Source organism: Jaculus jaculus, chromosome X, assembly GCF_020740685.1.
Source record: "Jaculus jaculus isolate mJacJac1 chromosome X, mJacJac1.mat.Y.cur, whole genome shotgun sequence".
Lineage (NCBI taxonomy): Eukaryota > Metazoa > Chordata > Mammalia > Rodentia > Dipodidae > Jaculus > Jaculus jaculus.
In genome coordinates, this window is record NC_059125.1 from 3,003,216 (window position 1) to 3,021,904 (window position 18,689).

The 18,689-nt window shown below is 39.3% G+C and overlaps 1 protein-coding gene across 5 annotated transcripts in view; it reads left to right on the forward strand.

The window, feature by feature from the left end:
• Sh3kbp1 (SH3 domain containing kinase binding protein 1) overlaps positions 1-18,689 on the forward strand; it is a 446,513-nt gene that overhangs the window by 231,027 nt on the left and 196,797 nt on the right. For all 5 annotated transcript variants that reach the window (XM_045140550.1, XM_045140551.1, XM_045140548.1 and 2 more), the window contains one exon: positions 10,995-11,124. In XM_045140550.1, coding sequence (XP_044996485.1) covers positions 10,995-11,124 — 130 coding nt within the window. The remainder of the gene's footprint in view (positions 1-10,994; positions 11,125-18,689) is intronic.

Here is an 18,689-nt window from a genome sequence, read left to right on the forward strand (position 1 = left end):
AGGAGAATCTGGATCTCTGGTTTCATAGGTGTTGAGTGTCCTCAGTATCTTTCTCCATCACCCTTGATATCAGCTTAACTGAGAGAGTAACATTCTTGTTCATTTCCCCAATTCCTCTGTGTTTTCTGCTGTGGCTGGGGTGGAGGTGTGCTGAGTCGTTTATCAACTCAGGTCCAGCTCTCATCTGAAAGGGAAGCAGATTCTCCAGTGGAATGTGAAGTCAGTGCCAGTTAAATTGGACAAACATTATTAGTTTAGAGAGAAATAAAAGTGTTTAGACAGTTTTATAGTGTAAGGTTAGTGGGAACTTGACAATGGAAAGCAGAATCATTATCTGTATGTGATTCTGACTTGTCTCCCAGTTCCAGATATGGTTTCCTTTCCACTGAGCAGATCTGTTAGCAAATCCAAGAGCAGTTGGTTACCCACCATGGCTGTGTGCCACTATTGTACTTGAGTGAGCATCATATCAGGTTGTTTGCTTCTGAGTTGCTTAGACATTGAGTTGCTCAGATAGATATTGGCCACTTTCCTCCAGTAGCTCATATAGCACCTTCCAGCACTAGATAGACTAATTATCTGGGGATTGGCTCTCCTCAGGATTCCAACCAGGTCTCTCCATTGTCCATACCAACAGCATTTGGTGTGTTCAGCAGTAGTGTTCCAACCAGGTCTCTCCATTGTCCATACCAACAGCATTTGGTGTGTTCAGCATTAACCTCTGGTGGGTTATCTTTTCTTCAGGATGAGTAATTTGCATTTTTGCTGTTCAAAGTTTATTTTCATTGTTATTTGAAAGAATTAATTGCATTGCTTTCAGATTTTGAAAACTAGCCTCAGAAATAGTACAAAACAAAGGTATGTGTCTCCAGAATAGCTGTGAATGGGGTTTCTGTTATGGTGTTGGGAGGACATGCTGTAACTTCCTTTGCCCCCTAAGTTTTAGAAAATTTGTGCTAATATATATTTTTATTACTTTAAAAAATCTAGTGTGAAATAGGGAACATCTGTCAAATGAGTGGGAGGCTGGAGAGATAGCTTAGTCAGTAAAGTGCTTGCCTTACAAGTATAAGAACCTGTGTTCACTCCATAAAAAATGCTGGACATGGTTACACATGCCAGTAGTACCAGCACTGGGGAAGTAGAGACAGGTAGATCCCTGGGGTTACCGGCTAGCCAGTCTAGCATACTTGGTGAGCCCCAGGCCAATAATGAATGTATCTCAAAAAGAAATGGACGACATGCATGAGGAATGACATGCAGGTTGTCCTCTGCTCTCCCTACATATACACCCATATGCACCTGCACGTACATTATGTGTGCCCACACACATGAACATGCATATACATATGCACACCATGCACACCAAAAGTTAAGTGAGTGTGAAATGAAAGGACAACAGAATAAAACATTCCAGTGATAGTTAACTTTCTTAAGACAGTGACTATGGAAAAAATTCTAGAGAAAAAAAATTAAATGAGGGCTGGAGGGATGGCTTAGCCCTTAAGGCATTTACCTGCAAAGCCAAAGGATCCAGGTTCAACTCCCCAGGACCCCACATAAGCCAGATACACAAGGGAGCACATGGATCTGGAGTTCATTTGTAGTGGCTGGAGGCCCTGAGCACCCATTCTCTATCTGCCTCTTTCTCCCTCCTTCTCTCTCTCTCAAATAAATAAATAAAAATAAAGGGGCTGGAGAAATGGCTTAGCAGTTTTGGCACTTGCCTGTAAAGCCTAAGGACTCAGGTTCAATTCCGCAGTGCCCATGTAACCCAGATGCATAAGGTGGCACACGTGTCTGGTGTTCGTTTGCAGTGGCTAAAGGCCATGGTGTGCCCATTCTCTCTATCTGCTTCTGTCTCTCAAATAAATAAATAAAATACATTTTTTTAAAAGTTGGGTGTGTAAGCCAGGCGTGGTGGTGCATGCTTTTAATCCCAGCACTCAAGAGGCAGAGGTAGGAGGATCGTCATGAGTTTGAGGCCACCCTGACACTCCATAGTGAATCCCAGATCAGCCTGGGATAGAGTGAGACCCTACCTCGAAAAACAAAAGCAAAACAAAACAAAAAGTTGGGTGTGATGGCACATGTCTTTAATCTGGGAGGCAAAGGTGGTAGGATAGCAGTGAGTTTGAGGCCACCCTGAGACTACATACTGAATTCCAGGTCAGCCTGGGCTAGAGCAAGACCCTACATCGAAAAAACCGAAAGAAAAAAAAAATAAAATAAGTAGATGTGACTAATAAAAATGTTAAAAAAATGTTTGTATGGGGGCTGGAGAAATGGCTTAGTGATTAAGGTGTTTGCCTGCAAAGCCAAAGGACCCAGGTTCAATTCCCAAGGACTCACATTAGCCAGATGCACAAGGGGCACGCATGTCTGGAGTTCATCTGTGGTGGCTGGAGGCCCTGGTGTGCCCATTCTCTCTTCCAACCCCCTCCCTCTTTTTCTGTCATATAAATAAATAAATAAATATTTTTAAAAATATTGGTATGATTTGAGATAGTTAAGGTAAAGAAAGATAATAAATAGGAAAAAAGTTGTAAGTCATAACAAAAAGTTCTATATGTAATAGATGAAAACTATATTAGGACGCTGCTAAAACAATAGTAAGGGATAGTTAAATCTGCCACAAACACAAATTCCACAAGGGAGAAAAGGATTTTGTTAATGTTTTGACACGTAGTCTCACTAGGTAGCCCAAACTGGCCTCAAACTTGCAATCCTGTTGCCTCAGCAGTACTGGGATTTTAGGCATGTATCACCATCTCTGCCTCTGGGGGAAAAGTCTTAACTATGTGAAGATATTCCTCCATTTTCTTAGTTAAAGAAGTACAACTTAAAGCAATAATAAATTTCTGCTTTAATAAGCAGAAATTTTAGACATTACGATGTCTAAAAATTTCAATGCTGAGAGTTTTCAGTACTCAGCATTAATGGTGAGTTTTTATCCATGTATGGTACTTATATGAACCTATTTATCAAGATAGGTCAATATCTATAGAATGAATAAAACTCTGTGACTGTGATCTCATTCCTAAGACTTTATCTGAATAAAATAGTTAACAATGGAAAAAATGATGCAGCAAATGTTAATAACAGCAATGTTTGTGATAATAAAAATTAATCAAGGGGAGCCAGGCTTGGTGTCACAAGCCTTTAATCCCAGCCCTTGGGAGGCTGAGGTAGGAGGATCCCTGTGAGTTTGAGGCCGCCTTGAGACTACATAGTGCATTCCAGGTCAGCCTAGGCTAGAGTGAAACCCTACCTCAAAAAAAAAAAAAAAAAAAAAAAAAATCAAGGGAATTAAGTTGTGTTATCCAGTTAAAAGATTGTAAAGCCATTAAGATGGTACACACAGAGCTCTTTGAATATGTTTTATTATGATGTTTCATATTAAAATTATTGGTTATATTCTACTAAGCTGAGAGCTTTTCAATGAAAGGATCTGGCTTTTATGTTTTTATATTCAAGGTACCTAGAATAGAGCTGAATCCTAATATACACATTAATAAATGCTTGCTAAATAAATACATAATTGAATGGAAATATGAAAACAGTTTTTCCAAAATAAATGAGCAGATCAGAACACAAAATTGCATGTACTAGGACATAATCATGTAAATATATATACGTATATATATGCATGTAATCAAAGATTAAAATGAGCAATAACTGAAAATGATCTTGTCATAGAAGATGATTTTTCCTTTGTTGTTTTAATAATGTTATAAGAATAGAAGTCAAAGCCGGGCGTGGTGGCGCACGCCTTTAATCCCAGCACTCGGGAGGCAGAGGTAGGAGGATCACCGTGAGTTCAAGGCCACCCTGAGACTACAGAGTTAATTCCAGGTCAGCCTGGACCAGAGTGAGACCCTACTTCGAAAAACCAAAAAAAAAAAAAAAAAAAAAGAATAGAAGTCAAGACACAGAAAATGATTAATATATTCCTGAGAAAAATTCCTGTTGGCTGTGGGCAAAGAGAGTGTGGGTTGCTGAAGAAGAGGAACAGTTGTCATACTGTGACTGTACTCACCCTAGATGACAGGAGTCATTTGCCACCTGCAATTCCAGGCTTCTTTCAACTTGCTACCAGATGACTTCTGGGCTATATTCTTGGTTTGCTTCCATGGGAAAAAGAAAAAGTAGCCATAGAGCCTATGGTATTTACATAAAACTAGTTGGCCTTTTAATCCACATTTTAAAAATACTATCAGGAATTTCATATTGTTCTAATTTACTTGTGATATTGCAGGTAATGTTTGTTTCTATTACCACTGTATAAAAATCTATCCAAAGCCAAAGTGGTGGTGCATGCCTTTAATCCCAGCACTTGGGAGGCAGAGGTAGGAGGATTGCTGTGAGTTCAAGGCCACCCTGAGACTACATAGTGAATTTCAGGTCAGCCTGGAGTAGACTGAGACCCTACCTTGAAACAAACAAAAAATCTCTCCTTTTCTCTGATAATGGATGTTGGTTAAGTGTTAATGGGTATCTCTTGAAGCTGTAGACAAAATAAATGGCCTAAGTAAAATCCTTTACATCACAGGGAAAGATCAAGGTAAGGAGATGAAGGAAGAAGAATTAACAAAGTTTTTTTTAATGCTATAATGAAACAATATTGTACATGCTTATTTAAAAATTTTAAAGGCTAGGCATGGTGGTGCATGCCTTTAATCCCAGCATTTGGGAGGCAGAGGTAGGAGGATCGCTGTGAGTTCGAGGCCACCCTGAGACTACATAGTGAATTCTAGGTCAGCCTGAACTAGAGTGAGACTCTACCTTAAAAAAACAAAAACAAAAAAATTCAATAAAAAAATCTATGTGTATCATTTCTTAAGGATTTTCTGCTTGATTCACTTTTTTAAAAAAGTCTTTATCTTCAAAATCTTTCTAAGAGTTGTCTGTCAGTGACAAAAAAACGTATATGAGTTTTGGTATATACAATTCTGTAGTACCTATTGATTAACCTGTTAATCACTAACAAGATAACCTAATTGGTAAATACACAATCTAGTGTAAATGTATGAATAGATTGGTTAATTAGATTGTATCTCAAAGCATATTTCTCCTGAGTGCTGGGATTATAGGCATGTGCCACCCCACCTGGTTTATGTGGCACTGAAGATCAATTCCACGGCCTCATAAATATTAGACACACACACTAACAACCAAATTACATCTCCAGCCTTGTTTTGCTTTTGAGGGGTGCATTGAAGCCTCTGCTTTTTTTTTTTTTTTCCTGCCTATGTTATCTAGAGTCCACAGAAGGTGCTTATTTTGTCCTGTATTAGATGAGCCTGGTCTTAGCCAGTCTCTCACAGTGGTGGCTGGAATGATGTTTAGAGATTTTTGCTTTCATGTGTTTTTTCATGGTTAGTTTTGGAGGCATTTTTCAGTGGTTCCCAGTCAAGCTGGTTGGAGACTAAGGGCTGCAGGCTCAGAGTTAAAGCCTGACCTGGCTTTGTGGGTTGCAGTTGAGAATTTACACATATGTATGTACCTCCTCCTTATGCCCATAGAAGATTAACTCAGCTAGAATTAAGTAGATTCTTGGAAAGGAGTTAAACTATGGTTTAAACTATTTATATGAAGTTTTAGGGGGAAAAACATCAAATGTGCTCGAAATCAGATTAGTGATTGCTTAGAGGTGGGTTGACTGGAAAAGGGCACTGTGAATTTTATGGACTGTTGAAAATGCTCTGTTTGTTGATGGAGGAGTGGGTTACGGTGGACATTTTTCAAAACCGATCCGCAGCATGTTAAGACCTGTGCATTTCTGTAAAGTACAGTTTGACTTTAAAGAAATGGGACAATGATCTTAATATTTTTCTAGTGTTTTAACATTTTGCAAAATACCTTCAACTTCATTTTCTTTTTTTTTTCACTTGTGTTTCAGAGTTATTTATTTATTTATTTATTTTTAATTTTTAAAAATATTTTAATTTATTTATTTGACAGAGAAACAGGGAGAGAGAGAAAAAGAGAGAATGGGTGCTCCAGAGCCTCCAGTCACTGCAGATGAACTCCAGATGCGTGTGCCCCCTTGTGCATCTGGCTAATGTGGGTCCTGGGGAATCAAACCTGGGTCCTTTGGCTTTGCAGGCAAACGCCTTAACCATCCCTCCAGCCCTTCAACTTCATTTTCTGAGTAGGAGAAATAACTAGTATTAAAGTGTTCATGTAATTTTTTTCTGGAGAAATTTTGAAGATTTTAGGAAAACTAAGGTGTGAACTTTAGATTCTGATATGTTCGTTTTCTTTTATGGAAAGAGAACTGTTTTTAGAACAGTGAAACCGACTTCATTGGCTTGTGTATCTTTCCCTTTAACTTCCTGTGAACTCACCCTTCCAGTTTGCTCCTGACTAGAATTTAGTGAACAAAGTAGTAATTAAATGAAAAAAAAGTTTACACTCCGAAGTGGATTTTTCTGTGTGGCTATTTATACCCTCAGATAAACTTTAGTCTTGTTAAACCTTCTATGCTCTTCCTAGCAAACTGACAGGTTTTAAAAAAAAATAAAGAAAAACAAAACAAAATCTTCAAGGACCTACCTGTTCAGAAAAAGTAGGTATCCAAGGGAAAAGGTTTTCATTCCCAGACAACTTAACCTGCTTAAAAAATGTAGATGTTTGCATAGTTGAGTAGGGGTATTGAAATTTGCCTTGTTGTTTCCTCAACTTAGACTATGATCTAGAAATCACTTCCTTACCCCCCTGAGCCTACTTAGAGGCTGTTGCTTGTCAGGTACGAGGCACTGGGATCTATACTCTCAAATGCTTATACTCAGCCTTTCTCAAAATCACTAGGTGGGCATGAGGATTTATATGCAGATAATGTTAGCTAGAGGAAGAAGTGCCCAAGGCCATACTCCCCAATAGGCAGTTTATGGTCCTTGGAGGAGTAAGAAACATTTCTTTCACTAGTGTAGCCACTGGCTTGGAAAGAGCCCATGTTCCTTTAAATAATCCCTTATCTAATACTCTGTAAAAAACCCCAATGAAATTCACTGGGTATTGTTAAGAAGGGGAGTAATGGGAAAGGGAGACAATTCAATAAGAGAAGATAATGGTAAGTAAACATGATAAAAATACAATATAGACCAGCCATGGTGGTACACACCTATAATTCCAGCACTTGGGAGGCAGAGGTAGGAGGATTGCCATGAGTTTGAGGCCACTCTGAGACTATATAGTGAATTCTAGTTCATCCTAGACTCTGAAAAAATACGTAATATGTATCTATGAAAGTATCATAATGAAACTTTATATAATTAACATATGCTAATGAATAATAAAAGAAGCAGCAGGTGAAATTGCCTTGTACCCAGCTTTGAGCCATAGATAGGATTTGCTCTTGGGGCGAAGTCATGGGACCTAGGGCTGGCCACGTTGGCCACAGAGGGAGGCAAGTGGGGGTTGTTGTTAGCTTAGAGCCAAGGACTGCAGAAGATTAATGAGTGATAGTGGGGTGAGTTTGGGAAGAAGGTGGACAATCTGTTCCCTTTGTTACTTTCCTTGGGCAGAAGTTGTCAGCCTTTGGTGGTACTTATAATCTATATTACAAGGGGCTACATTTCTTTCTGCCTTTAGATACAGAAGCATCAATACAAGCCAGCTTGACTTTTGAGCCGGAGGTGTATGGGTGCTCCATGTTCTTTTGTTGCAGGGGTTTCTCTAGGCCAATTCACCAATCAGTCTGTCCCAAGGTCCCGAGGTAGTTCAAGATAAATGCTCATTAAATGTTGATGTGATTGGTGACCCTGAGATGGCCACACAGGCTTGGTGTTGCAGAACCTAATTAAGAATAGCCAGGGTCAGGATTTCTTTATCCTTTCTACTCCTCATAGAAAAGAAAGAAAAATCCTCTTGTGAAGGAGTCGGGACTTAGTAGACTCCCTGGAGGACATCTCCTGATCATTTCCCTGCTAGTCATTCATTCCTTGGCACTGTGTTTTACTTCTAGAATAGATTAATAAAGGGATGCCATTATTCTAGGCTTCATTAATAAAGGGATTAATAAAGGGATATCATTATTCTGGTGCCCCTAGTTTTATGTATGAAGTTGAATTAGAGTATCTCTGAAGAGGGCCAGTGTGAGAGTAAGGAGAATTTTTCTCCTATATTCTGGCTCAGTCTTGAGACAAAACCAGCAGTCTGTAGAAAGAAATTATACTGCACTGTTCTCATTGGTTCTGGGGCCAAGCCCTCCCCCAGGAAGGGCTCAGGTCACAAAGAAACATCCTTGTACACACAGCATGTGCAATTGGAAGTGTGTCCCCTCAGGGGATGAGCAGTGATTTTATTGTCTGCCCACACACTGCCTGTGTGGCTAATGATAGACCTCTGTCATTTTCTCATTGACCTCTCAGACTGTGCTGTGATAGTAATACAGGCATCTAGGGGCATGGTAAGGTGAAGATACCTCTATGTTGTCCCAGCAGGCAGCTGCTGATCCTACATATCAGGAGCACTCCCCTCCAGGATCTCAGGCTAGAGCTGCTTATTACTAGGAACAGGAACATTTCAGACATCATCAAACTGAATGGCATGGAATTGGACCCGCTGCCCTATGCAGCCATGGATTACCCCACAGATTGCTCATTTGTGATTCCTGCCCTTGGTTTTTGTCTTGCCCTGTGAATCCTGGGAGGAAGAAGGTCGTTTTGTGGTGCTTTATTCAGAGCTGTCACAAAGGGCCCCATGCTAGAAATTCTCTGCCTATTGATATTCAGGCTCATAGTGAATCTTCCTAACCATCTTAATCCTATGAAAAGCTCCTTGAAAGAATAATATATATCAGTTGAATTGGCATAGAAACATAGAAATGCTATTCAATGAAAGTGCTATTGAACACCATGAGTTTGCATTGACTAGCCATTCGTGGATGCTGTTGTGTATATTCTTTCCTTAAGATTTTGTGGCTATGCAAATGTAATCACCACTCTGCAAGTCCGAATCCCATGAGTTCCCTAACAAATACTTAAAACATATTGTTCTGGTTGTCTCCATTCCACAAGCTTCATCAGCCCCCTCGCCCATCTCTGGAATGTCCTGTACATCCCTCCCCTAATGATAGCTGTTGTTTTTAATTTCTTAGAGGCCCACCTTAATTTGAATTACTCTTTTCTCAAAGTCTTCATTTTAGCATCCCAGATCTCAGTGAGCTCAACTTTAAATAACCAGTTTGATTTGTGCTAAGTCAAGGTTTGTTCTTATCTATTTACCTGGCATTGCTGATGTTTTTAGTCACACTTTTCTATCTTGGCAGAGTATCCCTTCATCTTATTTAGCAAAATAGAGATATATCCTGTATAGTTCTATATCCCCAGCTCTTAGTATACAACCATAGCACATATACCTATATAATACTTGTGCCACATATTAATTATTCCCATTATTCAGATGAAGCAAGGGGGTTGATTTTGGTAGGAAAATTTGGAATAAGATCACATAACTGCTAAGTTTCAGGGTAGGATTTGACCTGGGACTTGAGCTTTAATTTTCATTTTCATTTGTTTGAATTTGTAGCTCCTAAATTCTTATTACTTGACTTGGCCTGCTAATATATACAGGTAGAAAAAATCCCAAAGATTCTAGATCTCTTTCTATTATCCCACACAATATTGTTAACTTAATCCTCAAAATGACCTTATTTCTTCCAGAAATTCAGATAACTATTCTTATGTCCCCATTCTGTTAGTAACTCCATCACAAATTCGTAGGCCTTTTTTTTTTTTTTTTACCACTCTGTCCCTTACAATTCATACCTCTAAAGGGCCCTGAAACTGAGTCTTCCTTGCCCATCCTCACTGATCAAACTTTTGCTTCATGTCCAGATGACTGTGGCCTTCATACCTCTAATCCTTCTTCCCCTTTCAGTTTATTCTAGGGACTTACAGAAACCAACAAGGAATCATTCTACTTAGAGTACTTAGCCTATGACTTCTTAACTATTTTCATTAGACTGTCACTTTGTTTTGTTCATCTGGGGAAACCATTTGATTTTTTTTTTCTTTTTTTAAATACTTCTGAGGTTATAACCCTGAGCTTTGTGCATACTAGGCAGGTTCTCTACTAGTGAGCCATATCCACAGCCCTTGATCTCAGTGGGCAGTACTGGCCAGCCTCAAACTTAACTGTTTATCTCCTGCCTCTGCTTCTGCCACTGAAGTGCTGAAATTGTAGGTATGTGCCCCCATGCCTGGCTGCATTCACAAATTTTAATGATTTTAAATCCTTAAAGCAAAACCACTTTGAGTTATAAAGGAAACAATTTGTACTTAAGTAGACCTCAAACTCTTGTAAAACCAACAAACTTTGATGCAGAAATCTATGTGATTACTTTCTAATTCATTAAATAACCAATGCCTCCCCACATGTATAATAAGGTATACTAGGGGCTGGGGAGATGGCTCAGAAGTTAAAGGCACTTGCTTGCAAAGCCTGTTGGCCTGGGTTTGAATTGCAAGTACACACATAAAGCCAGATGCACAAAGTGACACATGCTTCTGGAGTTCATTTGCATTAGCAAGAGGCTGTGGTGAACTCATTTCTCTTTCTCCCATTCCAAATAAGTGAATGAATAAATAAATGTCAAAAATAATGTATACCACCATTTCAAAGTAAGAGTACAGATAATATTTTCCAATACAGCATCTATCATATAATATGAAAGTATTTTATGATTTATTGTTGATCAGTCACAAGTCCTACTACTAGTGTGTTTACATTCATAATCAAAGGAAATGGCAAAATTTGGTGATGAAAATTAAATATTAATTTTTGTCCATTTGTGTTAGTGGATTCCACGTTAATCCCTCTTGCTTAGTCTCAGTCTCAAGACACTGTGGCCTGCTCTCTTGTTCTGGTTACTTTTAAGCTTTGGGTTCATCCCCTGTGTCTATGTTTGTTTCCCTGTGCATTGAAGAAGTAGGATGCCCTTATAATCTAACTCTGCAACTCTGGTCTTGTCTTTGATTTTTGCACAGGTAGAGGAAGGATGGTGGGAAGGTGTTCTCAATGGGAAGACTGGAATGTTTCCCTCCAACTTCATCAAGGAGCTGTCGGGGGAGTCAGATGAACTTGGTATATCCCAGGATGAGCAGCTGTCCAAGTCAAGTAAGAAGTCTACCCCAGTGAACAGGAATGGGAGGGAGAGACCAGTGGGCTCTGTCCCAGCCTCCTTTCTTTAACATACTTTATGCTGAAAGGCTGTGACAGAATGGGAGTTTTATCAGTTATCCTACTTTAACCCACTGTGGTTTAGTGAGTTCATCACTGTAAAGATAAGACCTGTAGCCAGGCATTCTATATATATCTCTTGATAGATGACTGCTAGCTGTCATGCTGGGATAATACTGCCTCATGGGTGGTACAGGTTGCTATGCCTCCATACACTTCTAAAGTATCATTTATCATTTCGTTCATCATTACTTTTTGAATGAATCCAATGAGATTGTCAGTATTTCTGTGTTCATTGAAGAACTTGGAGAAAAATAATAAAAATAACAGGATCATTTGTGGTAAGAAGAGCTTGCCAGTTCACTTAAAAGTATGTCAAGACAGCTGAGAGTCCATGACCTCCCTTGGATGAGGACGTATTTCCTTCTGTGATGGTGAGAACGAACTTCAGGTCTTTTTTTCTCCAGGGCCTGAAGGTCTCCCTCCAGTTTCTCTGCTGCCCTTTCCAGCTCATGGAGCAAAAGGTCAGGCCCAGGAAGCTTTGTTCTCCCAGTCACTAACTTCCCATGTGGGTGTCTGTGTTTATCTTGTACCGTGTTGAGCCAAGGTCATGAGCATGAATGTTGTAGGAGGCTTGAGTGTGTCTTAGTGATGTGACACCCTGACAAGAGGATAACTCAATTTTGCCAAAAAAATTTTTTTTGAATGTTTCCCTTTTCTATTTGAAAAGAAATTGACTTGAATAAAGTATTCTTAAGTTGGTTTTATATTCCTATTATTTAACCAGTAGTATGATTCGAAGTAAAGCTGCTTCCAAAGAAATGCTTAAGTAATCTCCTTTGCTTGGTGTTCCAACACCAGTTCTAGGTCACACAGCCTGCCATTCACAGAAGTAGCTGCAGTGGCTGGCTGTCTCAGTGGCTTTAGCAGGATTCTTCCTTTCACTGCCGAAGGCTGAGACCCTCTTGCCCAAAACTCTGTTCTACCTTAGAATCTAGCATAGGGTGAACTAGGAAGGAGTTTGGAATAAGTGAGTATCTTGGAGCTCTGGCTACCTTCTGAAGCCTGGGTTCTGGGGGATTTTCCACTAACATGGTCCAGGACATGAGTAGGGCAATTAGAGTTACTGTTGTTCCTTAAATCCAAATTAGAAGTTTAGCTGCCCTGCAATCTTCTTTTGTACACTGGAATAGTATCATGCTTGGTATTTAGATCCTATAATAACAACACCGTACCTCAGGGATGTTGTGAATTAAATACACTGTCTTGGGAGGAAGACAAAATCAGGTCATTATAACTTTATTTCCACAAGGAAGTTCATTAGAGTTCCAATAACCGTAATGTTTATAAACCACTGTACCCATGGAAAAAAATGGAAGCTGTCACTGTTGATGAAGATTAACTGTTAGGACATTATCAGTGTTGAACTGTTTGGGAACTCTTTGCTTACTCTTTGATACCATGGTCCCTGAAGCATTTTTGGATTTGGACATTACTTTATAGTTCTACTGATGCAAAAAGGGAGATTTGGGGAATATTGGGCACCCTCTTTGGGAAAGCCTTGACCTCTTAGTGTCCTGCTATCTTAGCTATATACTCTCAGAGGTGGAAAGTTTAAGATGAATACATCCTATAGTTTTGGAACTATTGAAATAAATTGTCCCCCACACATTTCAGGTCAAAAACATGATGAGCTGACCCTGCATAGACTTTCCACTTAAAAGCAGATGGTACTGGAATTCCTGGTACAAGCAGCTTGGGAGGCTGAATAGCATGGTCCTCCCAATCACCTGGTCCTCCTTCACCTGCCCTCAGGACACATTTAATAATTAGCCTTCTGGTTCGGGATCAGAAATATCTACTATTCCGAGGAACCATGTTTCTTCCATGGGATCTGTCTGTTGGTTAGGTGCGTTTGAGGTCCTTGGAGAAGCATGGTCTTCTAACAAGGATGGATATTTATGATAAAAACATGACTCTGGTAATATTCCTATATGAATAGTTAAGGAAAGCAGGCCCATTTCTCCATCTGCCTATCTGTGTCTGTTTATCCAACCTTCTTTTTCTTCTCAGATTTCTTCATTTATTCAACCTCTTTTGAGTTCCTATTTTCATAAGATTCTCTCTGAAGTCCTGAACAGCCACAGATAAGCCAGATGCAGATATGACCCCCTGATGTCAGTAAGCTCACCTTTCCTAGAAGTTCATGAAAGTGCCCCAGGAGCTAGCATCTGAGGAAGAGTGGGCACATAGGCAGGGAGGTCAGTCCCATAATGATATGGAGTGATGGTGGTCACAAAGGGTTTCTTAGAAGCACAAATGTGAGAATAATGTCCCTGTCACTTTGTAAATTGAAACCATCTCTTGAAAGAGAAAAACAGCATCTCTGAGTGTTCTAGTAGGATTTTCAGTAGCCGTTCACAGTTTGGATTTGTTTCAGCATGTGAATATGTTAAAAATCTCCAGCAGAAATTCTATATACTGACAGAATTTGTTCAAGGAAGACCTTTGGGTATAGAATCATCTGCTTATTCTCTCCCACAGAGAATAGTCTTAGGATTTTGAATACGCTTTACTTATTTGAAAAATGTTTTGAGATGTAGTTTCAGGCTGGCCTCAAACTCAGAGCAAGTTTCCTATCTCAGCCTTCCAATTGCTGGGATTAAAGCACTTTAAACTTTAAAAAAATTATTATTTAAAGTCGGGCATGGTGGTGCACGCTTTTAATCCTAGCACTCAGGAGGCAGATGCAAGAGGATCACTGAGAGTTCGAGGCCACCCTGAGGCATCATAGAGAATTCCAGGTCAGCCTGGGCTAGAGTGAGACCTTACCTCGAAAAACAAACAAACAAACAAACAAAACAAAACAAAAAAAAAAAGGCTGGAGAGATGACTTAGCAGTTAAGGCATTTGCTGCAAAGCCAAAGGACCCAGGTTTGATTACCCAGTACCCATGATGTAAGCCAGATGCACAAGGTGATGCATGCATCTGGAGTTCATTTGCAGTGGCTGGCTGGAATACCTTGCATACCTTTCTGTCTCTCTCTCTGCCTCTTTCACTCTGTCAAATAAAAAAATAAAAATAAGCTGGGCGTGGTGGCGCACACCTTTAATCCCAGCACTTGGGAGGCAGAGGTAGGAGGATTGCCATGAGTTCGAGGCCACCCTGAGACTCCATAGTGAATTCCAGGTCAGCCTGAGCCAGAGTGAGACCCTACCTTGAAAAACCAAAAAATAAATAAATAAATAAGTATTAGCAAAAAAAAAGAAAAAAAGAAAAACCAAAAATAGTATTGATAATGATTTTTTAAGAAATAAGAGATTGGGAGGCTGGAGAGATGGCTTAGTGGTTAAGGTGCATGCCTGCTAAGCCTAAGGACCTTGGTTCAATTCTCCAGGTCCCATGTAAGCAAGATGGACAAGGTGACCCATGCATCTGGAGTTCATCTTCAGTGGCTAGAGGCCCTGGTGTGCCCATTCTCCCCCCGCCTCTCTCTTTCTCTGTGTGTGTGTGTGTGTGTGTGTGTGTGAAATAAATAAATAAAAATCTTTAAAAAATGTTTTGAAATAATTAAGATTCATGGGAGATGTTAAAAATAAACACCAACTATCTAAAGTATACTTTACCCAGTTTCCTCCATTGATAATACCTCTTATAATTATGGTAAACACCTATTTGCCTTCATCCTGTAGCTGAAAAATATAAAACATAGTTAGTACACAAAAGGCATCTAGGGTTTTCTCTGCTATGAGCTATAATGTACTTGATAAAAGTCTTTGTTTGACTGAATTACTTAATATACTTTATAATCTGAAGTTTATTTCTACACAGAGATATCTTAATACATGACTCTTGGAATAAGCTAAATCCTAATGTGTGTACCATATTGGTAATTTTTAGAGATCAAAGTGATATTAAGGGGAGAGATTTTTCAAGATATATAAAATATGTATCGTAGTTTGAAGAGAACTTTGCATACAGTGAGTCCCTGTACATCTTTTTATTTCATGCTTATACTTTAAAAAAATACTTACTTTTACTTATTTATTTGAGAGCGACAGAGAGAGAAAGAGGCAGAAAGAGAGAAAATGGGCACATCAGGGCCTTTGGCCACTGGAAACAAGCTCCAGATGCATGTGCCACTTTGTGCATCTGGCATACGTGGGTTTTGGGGAATTGAGCCTCACACCGGGATCCTTAGTCTTCACAGGCAAGCGCTTAACCGCTAAGCCATCTCTCCATCCCCTACTTTTACTTTTGAATGTTTGCATGCTTTTTTGGTGTTTGTATTTTCCACATTTCTACTTATGAAAATTAAATTATACATACATACATATGTGCATGTGTATGTATGTATATATAAATGGATAAATCTGATACAAGAAACATTGACAGTATATATTTTTAATTTTTTAAAATTATTTATTTATTTATTTGAGAGCGACAGACATAGAGAGAAAGACAGATAGAGGGAGAGAGAGAATGGGCGCGCCAGGGCTTCCAGCCTCTGCAAACGAACTCCAGACGCGTGCGCCCCCTTGTGCATCTGGCTAACGTGGGACCTGGGGAACCGAGCCTCGAACCGGGGTCCTTAGGCTTCACAGGCAAGCGCTTAACCGCTAAGCCATCTCTCCAGCCCGACAGTATATTTATAAAGAAGTGTACCATTGATTATCTGTCACATGCTAAGTATTTAATAAAAGCTTAATGGATTTTTTATTACTCCAAGAATACATTTTTATCTTTGAGAGGTAAAAACTTCCAGAACTTGTGTTTTTCTTATTCTGATACTATTTTACACATAACAGTTGGTTATCGAAACCTTCAAGCCTTCATAGGTCCTTTGTTAAAGGTAATCTCATCTCCCCAGCAAGGAGTTAGAACAATTATATTGGTTGATCATAGTTATATAGTATCAGAAACTTTTTGTTCATATTTAAATTTGAAAACATCATGCTAAAAAGGTAACTCAGTGGGTAGAGTACTTGCTGTGCAAGCATGAAAACCCAAATTTGGATTCTTAGCACCTATGGGAAATGCTGGATGTTGTGGCACACACCTATGATCCCAGTGCTGGGGAGGTGGAGGCATAGAACCCCTGGTGCTTAATGGCCAGCAAGTCTAGCCCAGTCTATGAGCTTCAGGTTCAATGAGAGACCCTGTCGCAAGGAATAAGAAGAGTGACTGAAGAAGATACCTTGTGTGGACCTTTGGCCTCCACACTCACAAATGTGCATGTACACACACATGCCTACACATATACACATGCACCTCACACATATACACACATTCTAAAAATGATACTTGAAAACAGCTTTATTATATCTAGAGCTTATAAAACCTTTAAAAGTAGTTTTTCCAAAAAGATTTTTATAAACTTTTAGTTATAGACAATTTCTAATACATGGAAAAGTAAAAATAATATAATGAACACTGTGTACCCACCACTCTGTTCAGTTATTATCAACCTTTAGCCAGTTGGTTAATGTTACAGCCCTCTATACTCTTGTCCCATATTATATTAAAGAAAATCTCAGATAGTATATAATTTGATCCACAAATATGTTAATATGTATCAATAAAATGTTTTTAGATAGCACTATCACAGCAATACAAAGTTGCAGCAATTCCTTAAAATAATTCAACATATGGTCAGTGTTAACTTTCCGCTAAGAGTCACATTTGTTGATGTGAATCTGGATCCAAATCAGATAGACATACAGTGATTAGATGACATGTTTCAAGGTTCTCTAATTTTGTAAATTTCCTCTTCATTCCTTTCCTTTTCTTTACAGTATTTTTGGTGGAGAAGCTAAGTTCCTTTATCCTTATTTCCCATAGTCTAGTTTGTGATGGTTTCATATCTGCTGTTTATTTTGTATTCCTATAAATTGATAATTAGATCTAGGGATATGAATATATTAAGATTATATATATACATATACATATACATATACATATACATATACATATACATATACATATACATATACATATACATATATATACACACACACACACACATTTATTTTGCAAATCTTCCTAGGTGTGCTACATGGTTCACCTGAAGGCAAAAATCTCAATGTCTTTATTTTTGAATGTTATCAGCCTTTGATTATCACTCAGACCTAGTCACTAGGGCTTATGGATTTTTAAAAAAAAAATTAATTTAGTTATTTATGAGAGAGAAAGAGACAGAGAGAAAGAGAGAATGGGCATGCCAGGGCCTCTAGCCACTGCATACGAACTCCAGACACATGTGCCCCCTGGGGACTCAAACCTGGGTCCTTAGGCTTCGCAGGCATATGCTGTAACTGCTAAGGCATTTCCCCAGCCCCTGGCTAATGAATTTTTAATGAATGAAATAGGTTCCCACATACTACATCAATATCCATATACACATCTAGAAAAGGTGTTAAGTAAATTTGATTATTCAAAAACAGAATATACACATGTTTGTGTCGGTAGTACAGACTATTAGAGGTGGACAAGAATTTTGAGATCATTTAGCCTGGTGTCAGACTAATGCTCAGTGTAATTAGTTGTCAGATGTAACCTGGCTTTTGAATAGGAGGCCAAAATGGTGTGTGGGCTTTTGGAACACATTCTAGTGTCATTTCCACTATGCAAACAGGTCAGTTTCTCATAGAGCATCTGGGACATTTAAAACTTGGCTAAAGTTGAGCTTATTTGTTATGATCACAGATCATGGTTAATGAAATATCTTTTCATTTATTGTGCACATGACTAAACCAAAATGGAACAAATCATCAAATGTCATAATCACAGAGCATCCTGACTATAAGATTTATTTGGATTTAGCAAAGGAAACTATGTATGAGTATTGTCCAACTTTGATTTCATGAGTATTTTGCTTCACATTTGAAATATATAGGTCATCCATTTTTTGATATCTTTTCATATTATTTGATTTCAAATAGTTATTATAACCTTAAAATTATTCTTATTAAAAATACTTGAGGACTAGGAGATTGCTCAGTGGTTAAGACACTTGCCTGTAACATCTAATAACCCAAGTTCAATTCCCTAGTACCCACATAGAGCCAGACACACAAAGTGGCACATGCTTTTAGAGTTCTTTACATCAGCTAGAGGTCCTGATGAGCCCATTCTCCCCATCCTCCCTCCCTCCCTCTCCCTCCCTCCCCCTCCCTCTCCCTCTCCCTCCCTCCCCCCTTCCCCCTCCCCCTCCCCCCTTCCCCCTCCCCCCTTCCCCCTCCCCCCTCCCCCCTTCCCCCTCTCTCCCCCCTCTCTCCCACTTCCCTCCCCCTCCCTCCCCCCTCCCTCCCTCCTCCCTCCCTCCCTCCCTCCCTCTCTCTCTCTCTCTCTCTCTCTCTCTCCCTTCCAGGCTTGGTGGTGCATGCTTTTAATCTCAGGACTTGAGAAGCCAAAGTAGGAGGATCACTTTGAGTTCAAGGCCAGTCTGAGACTACATAGTGAATTCCAGTTCAACCTGGGCTAGAGCGAGACCCTATCTTGA